Source organism: Hyposmocoma kahamanoa, unplaced genomic scaffold (genome assembly GCF_003589595.1).
Source record: "Hyposmocoma kahamanoa isolate Upper Pololo Valley unplaced genomic scaffold, ASM358959v1 88, whole genome shotgun sequence".
Lineage (NCBI taxonomy): Eukaryota > Metazoa > Arthropoda > Insecta > Lepidoptera > Cosmopterigidae > Hyposmocoma > Hyposmocoma kahamanoa.
This window is the reverse complement of record NW_020654466.1, coordinates 1619115-1627360: the sequence shown is the minus strand read 5'-3', so window position 1 is coordinate 1627360 and position 8246 is coordinate 1619115. Positions and strand designations below refer to the sequence as shown.

At 36.6% G+C, this 8246-nt stretch overlaps 1 protein-coding gene across 1 annotated transcript; it reads right to left on the bottom strand.

Annotated features, from left to right (window-relative positions):
- Positions 1–857: 857 nt before the first annotated feature.
- LOC113235869 (AP-2 complex subunit mu) lies at positions 858–7780 on the bottom strand. Its single transcript, XM_026471791.1, has 5 exons — positions 7764–7780; positions 5858–6091; positions 4623–4761; positions 4180–4300; positions 858–2097 (listed from the first exon to the last, which is right to left on the bottom strand). The coding sequence occupies exons 1-4, from the start codon at positions 7778–7780 to the stop codon at positions 4193–4195; spliced, it is 498 nt and encodes a 165-aa protein (XP_026327576.1). The 3' UTR covers positions 858–2097; positions 4180–4192.
- Positions 7781–8246: the final 466 nt, after the last annotated feature.

Genomic DNA, 8246 nt, shown 5'->3' with positions numbered 1-8246 from the left:
TGGCGAAGGGTCGCGTCCGCCCTCCGAGAGACAAGAAAAGATCTCTTTAATAACTTTTACTATTTGCTGCAATTAATTTACAAACTTACCAACATCTAAAATTAACAAAAGTAATGATCCAATACCGCCTTCACGCTGTGAACCACCTTGGGTCTATAGGACGCTACCTTTTGGCGTTACGGACCCGCGTAAGTCGGTAGGGTGCACCAGGGACTTGCCAAAGAGATTTCTTATTCAACTTAAGAAAATGTCTTGCATTACAGTTTTAGCTGAGAACCTTTTACATCGATTTACTTTGTTCAAACGTACTGTTCGCCAGTGATAGCGTAAAAGTATTCGACAAAAGTTTTGTCACAGCGAACGAAAGTTACATAATCAATAATTATGAATTTTTTTTCTTGTCATTCTTTAGCATAACACTGTTTTTTTTTTTTTATTATAAATCGTTTTGTATAGTAATAAATATCCCAGCTTCGGAAATATTATACACAGTGCATCTTTAAATAAAACATACAATTGTCGATCTAGAGAACATACATTTCGTTAACACCTCTACATTAAAACATTTAACTTGACAAAATAAAAGATTTTTAATAAAATTAAAAGTAGGAATGGTGTATGATTATTAAAATTAATTTCTAATTACCTAGTACATTTTATATTGCTCTGATGGTTGTCTCTTACAACACGAATAGACGCTACTAACGAATTCGACGAAAATTTAATAGCAGTAGAGCTCCGTGTAAGAGACTATTACTGTCGCCAAGCAGTAATGTAAGCATTAAGTGTGAAACACACAAAGGGCGCGTGTGGGGTCGGGCGCGTGTCGGGTCGGGCGTGCGTCGGGTCGGGCGCGTATCGGGTCGGGCGCGTGTCGGGTCGGGCGCGTGTCGGATCGGGCGCGTGTCGGGTCGGGCGCGTGTCGGATCGGGCGCGTGTCGGATCGGGCGCGTGTCGGGTCGGGCGCGTGGAATTAGACCCGCTGTGCTACCGACCCGCGCCCGCTCTCTGTATGTTTCACGTTTTACAACATTCTGATTTTGAAAGGTAAAGATGCTTGTGAAATTACATGCACATGGGACTTGTCAACTTTATGTTCCAGTGTGAAGGGTGCAATGACAAGGCCTCTCAAGCCTTTACGATTTAAAGTTCTGTCTCGCACTGCAACTGTTATGGGCAGGCGTGTCGCTTACCAGCAGGCGCGCGGTGCTGAATAAAGCTATTTAAATAACTTGTTTCCGTCAAAACGGCTAGTTTACGTCCATTCGTGCTAAAGGAGACGATGTTAAGAGAGTATTAGATTACGTTTCGCTTTTCAATGGATTACAGAGGCATTTTTTCAATAATGACGGCTTTTTTTTATATATTTACTTTTGAAAATAAAATCATCGAATCTATTTTCAGAGAAACTATTGACTCATATCATTTTAAAATGAGATTCTATGGCGCTAACATCTCTATCTAACACATACAATTTTTAACTGATATATAACACGCAATAAAATAAAAACAATGTACATACATCTGGACCCAATATACGTACGTATGTATAAGTTAAAAATATATGTATACAGACTTAAAGTGGCTTTACGACTGTCAGCTTGAAAACTAGTTATACGTATGTAATAAAATTCTGTAGTAATAAATATCTTCCTTTTCCGCGGCAATGTAAATTAATCCCTAAGAGTCGATTTTACCTCAGCTTGAATTCAAATTCTTCAGTATTCAGAATTCATATACAAATGCAGCGGTTTTCTTGTAAAATTTCGACGTAAGTTTGGATTTTTTTCTATCCTGAAAATTTTCACGAATCGTGTTTTCACGCCGTATAGCAATCAGCGTATATCCTTAATTTCACTATGTATTTCTTTCATAGTGATTGCTTCAACACTTTCACTGTTATGCGGGATGAACCAAAGCCATTTTAGACTGTATCGACTCTTAACGTCAGTTTTGTATCGCTAATAAAAAATTCGACTGTAAATCATCACTGACAGTAAAGTTGTGTTGTGAAAATTATATTATATACGAAAAATCTTTACGTAACACGCCATGTAATGTCCTGTTTTAGGTACGTCCGATCCATGTAGCGGCATCCTGAAATGAAGGTGTTTAGATGTTAATAAAAACATTTTGCCATATCCCTAATTATATTAAAGATTTAGATAAAAATATGGTCTTCGAAAAACAATTGAAGGATTACCTCAATAAAAAAAAATTATAATTTGTCTGAGTTTTTTGATAAAAAACTGTTTGATTAATTAATTAATTAATTATTTGTCTCTACTTCTAATTATAATTTTAATAATACAGTATATACATATTATAATAATTATAGAAATAATTGCTTATTTATTTAAGTTTTGAAATGTTTATATATAAACAGTTTAATTAATGTTCTTATACAATTAGTTTTATTTGCTACTTACAGGGTATCATGTGTATGTACCTACTATAATCTTAAGATAATTAACCTGTACTATACATGTGAATTGCAATAAATGAATATGAATATGAAGGTTGAATTAATCAATTTATTAGTATTGTAAGACAGCAGACGGGAGAAATAGACCACGATTTTATAACTTATTTAATTTGCAAGTACAATTTCACTTACGCCTTGAAAACAGACAATGGTTCGAGTGCAGTCAGATTGAATAAATTTTCTTTGCATCAATAATAATAACAAACTGCAGTATGAATCATAATTAGATGTCCAAAATCCAAAATGTAAACAGGGGTTAACCAAGCGAAAAAAAATACATTTTAAATAGTAGTTTCCTATTTTTGACGATAAAAAATGTTTAGAACTCCTGTCAATCAGTAATCTGATAAAACTCAGAACAGTTCAAATTTTAACCGACTTCAAGAAAAGGAGGAGTTTCTCAATTCAACTGCTTTTTTATGTATGTTACGCATTGACTTACAATTATATGGACGTCGGGTCCGCGCTAAAAAGTGTCCGAACTTATAGGGCGCTAAAATCGTACACAGAGCGTCATTCACGCTTTAGTCTTCGTTTGTTCGACTGACAGCGCGATACTGCGATGTCATAACAATTTAAATTTCGAATAGGTTGACTTGGGACATTTTTTTCGTGGTTTTTGTATTAGACCCGTCGTCCATTTATTTGTAAGTCAATGATGTTACGCGATAAATTTGTGAAACGATTTTGATGATTCTTTTTTTTTAGTCGAAAAGAGGGTACCTATACGATTGGTCCCATTTAAATTTGACGAAAATAATATAATTTTATTTCACTTCTAAGAGTGACAAACTAGAGAATGAATCCGGTTTCGAGATGTGATTCGACGAACTTCTAAGGTCGACAAAACTGAAAACATTTTTTGTGCCACCATTTTGTAGTGTCATGATTTTCTCGTGGTTCGTTTCTCGAACTCGAATGTTTTCTTGTCTCCATAGTGCGTTTGTTAAATTATTGTGTGTTGTTGCTAAAGTTGTTTTTTATTCTTAATATTTCGTAACCGTTCACTAAAATTGTGGAAAATGAGAACTTCCTCCTTTTATTATTATAAAATAAATAAATAAATAACGCACACACTCAACATAGCCCCGCACTAGGGAAACCCTGTGTCGCGGGTACCATGGACACACACACACACACAGACAACCACAAATTACACCCAAATTTACGAGAGAAATAATTGTAGGCCATACAAATATTTCTCCCGGCCCGGGAATCGAACCTGGGACCTCTGCGTGGCAGTCCGGCATGGTAACCGTTCGGCCACCGAGGCAGTTAAAAATAGAAGGTTTAGCACACCTGCATTCACACTTTGACAATGACATCTATTTGTTTACACTTTGGACATCTAATTAGTGGAATATTTTCACAAAAAATATATGAAAATCATGGTAGTAAAACATCAAAATAAATAAATAGTAAAATCTTTCTATAAAGTAGCTCCATGTTTGCCTAAGGTACCACAAGTTTAAGCAGAGACTAAAGCTTATAACCGCTAGATGTGGTGCAAGTTATCATACTAAATGCAAAAGTAATTTATGCGGTTACCAACGACTATCTACTATTCACTACTATACACAATATTCGTATATGATACTCAAGTGCGATGTACATAGGTGTATGATGTTTATATACGATGTTGGTATATGGTGTTGGTGACAAATAATATCAAGTGGTATGCTAGCGTGACTTACAGCAATCCGTAGCTTAGCATCTAGTCTCGTAGAGCCCCGAGCGTCCGATGTAGCGCACCCATTTGATCACGTCATGGTCCGAGTAGTTCAGCTTTGGCTCAAACACCTTCAGGTACCGCACCTGTGCACAAAGATCAGAACTAAGTATAGCCCATTATCTACTAAAACAGGAACGGCGACGATTTACCAGCCCAGCTCATTACAAAGCGGGCGTAGAAAAATTCGGTTTTATCAATTAAGAGTATTGCGATTAGAAATTGGTATATTATGATTATCGTTAATTAAAACTTGAGAGTCAGGACAAACAGTTTTAAATGACTGTAGGATTTTCTTAGTTTCGACTGTCTTTAGTGCCTTTGTGTAGGGCGTGTGTTTGCTCAAGAGTGAGTCTCGAATTCGAATACAGCAGCTACAAAACGCACGTTAAATTTCGGAAAACGTACCTTGAAGCCAGAAGGCGCGAAGGGCACCTCAAAGCCCATGGAAATAGGCGGTCTTGTCCACTTCTTCTTGGTATCGGTCTCCAGAAGCTCGATCTCAGCTGACAGCTGGGTTTCTTTCATACCCGCCATGCGTTTGATCCTAAGAATAAATGTTTTTTTTAACCTCAAAGTACAGCAAGAGTAAATCTACATCTTGGTACCACGGCCACTATTAGCCAAGAAGTGGTTACAGAAATGTGGGACGTCCTGCAGCGAAATGGATAAACGACATCGTCAAAGTCGGGATCCAGAATTAGGTGAGTCTAGCGCAAGATGATATATTAGATGTCACAATTTTTTTTGATTATAATTTGAGATGAGCGATGGATTGAAACCGGTGGAAAGGTTGTCCTCAGCATATATAGTCAAGGTCAAAAGTACCATGTGGAGGTCCGCAGTCTTTGGCATGCAAGTAGATAATTTTTTTATGCTACCAAGTGAAGGGACGAACAAATCGTGCGCTTGGTGAAAAGCGACACGCTTGTCCAAGCTGCAGTGCCACTCAAGAGCTTTAAATCGCAAGGATCTTAATCCACTGTGTCAGTCACCTTGAGACATAAGTTGACAAGTCCCATGTGCCTGTAATTTAACCAGCTCCCTTACCCTTCAAAACCGGAACGCAGTAATGCTGACATTACTGGTTGGCGGCAGAAATAGCTAAGGTGGCAGTACTACCCTGGACAAACTCTTTCATAAGGAGATCTACTGCTACTAAATCATTGGTATAGTATTAATGAAAACACGATCATTGGCGAATAGTCAGACTCTGTGGCCTCAATATCTATTTATAAAACTACATGTTAAGACTGTTATCTTTACATACCCTTGAAGGTTCTCCGTCAGGAAACTTTATCAATTTAATTTGTGGGAATAAAGTTCCCACAAATTAAAAATATTTAACTGCTTCCGTGGCCGAACGGTTACCATGCCGGACTGCCACGCAGAGGTCCTAGGTTAGATTCCCGGGCCGGGAGAAATATTTGTATGGCCTACATTTATTTCTCTCGTGAGTTTGGGTGTAATTTGTGTTTGTCTATGTATGTGTCCATGGCACCCGCGACACAGGGTTTCCCTAGTGCGGGGCTATGATGAGTGTGTGCGTTATTATTATTATTATTATTTAAAAAAATATATTTATATAAATCATTACCAAACCAGGACTTAATTTATAACAAAAATACAAATTGAATACTCACTTCCATACAATAGCATTCTCCGAAGCCTTATACTTCGCCTTTCCCTTCAAACAGATCAATTGTACGCCACTTGTGTTGAGCGGAGTGGGGATCTTAACTTCGATCTTCTGTCCAAGAAGTGAAGGCTTAAAGTTACTCTTCAAAACGACTTTCACTTCCATCTTGGTGCGGCCCACTTCGCGCACCAGAGGGATCACGCGGAAGGGGAGAGAGATGTCTTTTGTTGTTCGATATCTGTTCACAAAAACGGTTTGGTTAATACATTTTTGTTATTATAAATACTTTAACGCGATTAAGGCCGGTTCAAAATTGTACAGTTTTTAGACTGTACAATATTTTTGCTAACTTAACAACCTACATATTACACGTGTAAATGATTACAAACGACAGTAGACAACTCGTTTCACTAGCGATCGGCCACAGACAAGCGTTCAAAATTATACTGTACACTTTTTACTTAATACATCAACTTATTACGGAAATTGTGGTTTACGTGAACTCAACATCCTATTCAACTACTACTTCAACCGTAGACATTCACAGACCCATACAGAAATTATAAAGATATTTATTTATTTTGATAATTATTATCTTGATGACAATGCGACAGAAATCCCATAATTAGTTTTATCCAATATAAAGTTAAGATGTTTTTTAAATACAAGAGTCTCATATTTAAATTTTTAAGTTTATTGAATGTCACGATGTTTTATGACATTCAATTTTATTTTTGTGAAATTACTCCACTTCTTTATTATAATTATTATAACAAAGACCGAACACTTGGAAAAATTCATTCCGATTCGGCTAGATTCGAAGCAGGGTTGTCTACTACCGTTCTCTTATATAAATTAGACAGTACTGCGATGACATTACAATTTAAATTCAACGTTTTAGCTTTTTCACATTGACTTACAATTATATGGACGTCGGGTCCGCGCTAAAAAGTGTCCGAACTTATAGGGCGTTAAAATCGTATACAGAGCGTCATTCACGCTTTAGTCTTCGTTTGTTCGACTGACAGCGAAGCAAGCAAAATTATACAGTACTGCGATGACATTACAATTTAAATTCAACGTTTTGGCTTTTTCATATTCCTTTACATGTCACTACGTTTAAATAGGTTGACTTGAGACATTATTTTCGTGGTTTTTGTATTAGACCCGTCGTCCATTTATTTGTAAGTCAATGCTTTTTCATATTCCTTTACATGTCACTAGGTTTAAATAGGTTGCCTTGGGACATTTTTTTCGTGGTTTTTGTATTAGACCCTTCGTCCATTTACTTGTAAGTCAATGATGTCTTTATATAAAATTCGTTAAGATTGTAAAAAACTTTGTCAATTAACCATTTTTTTAAACAAGCTTTAAATTTATCCCCATTTAAACATTTCATTTCCATTGGAAGTCTGTTATAAATTCTGATCGCTGTTACATAGGTGCAGCGGTCAAAGATCGTGCTGTTTATTTTGGGGAGGACAAGACGGTCCTTGTTTCTGACGTTGACGGCGTGTACATCAGATATTTTAGTAAAGAAGTTACTGTGATGACGTACAAAAAGACATATGTCCGAAATATATATTCCTGTTAAAGTCAGGAACCCCTTTCCTTTGTAAAGAGTTCTTAGACAATAATCCCTGGAGTTACTATAGATTATGCGTAAGCATCGTTTTTGTATTGTGAATATTTTAACCGCGCTGACAGTTTCCCCAAAAAATTACACCATACATTAGTAACGGGTGTACGTTCCCGTAATATGCGTTTTTTGCAACTTCAACCGACGCTACATCGACCAATACAGATAAAGTGTAGCAATAACTACAAAGTTTGTTATTTAGCACATCTATGTGATGTTTCCAATTTAAGTTTTTATCTATAGTAATACCAAGCAATGTTGTATTATTTACCTCATCAATAACGTCATTTTCGCAAATTATGTGTAAATCTAAGTCAATTTTTTTGTAATTACCAAATTGCATATTTTTTGTTAGCGAACATAATAGGTATACAGCGTGCATAACAGTGAGTAAGATGTGATAGTAAATTATAAAGAGGACAGGACCCAATACGCTTCCCTGTAGCACTCCCAATATGTTTCTTAAGTATGTCGATGTGGCCTCTTAAACACGGTCAAACATAGTGCTTGTTTACGTTCCGATAGATAACTACGTATTAAGTCATTTGCTACGCCTCGAATACCACAGTTGTCAAGTTGTTTTAGCAAGATAAGAGTGTATAACACAGTCGAACGCTCAGCCACATCGTCACTGAACATCGGTAAAATTATGATCAAACATTCGCCTGTCAAACATTTTTTTTTAAAGATCCGGGAAGTTTACCAGGTAGGTTGCCAGGTACCTCAAAAATAAGTTCGTGGTATACCTACCTCA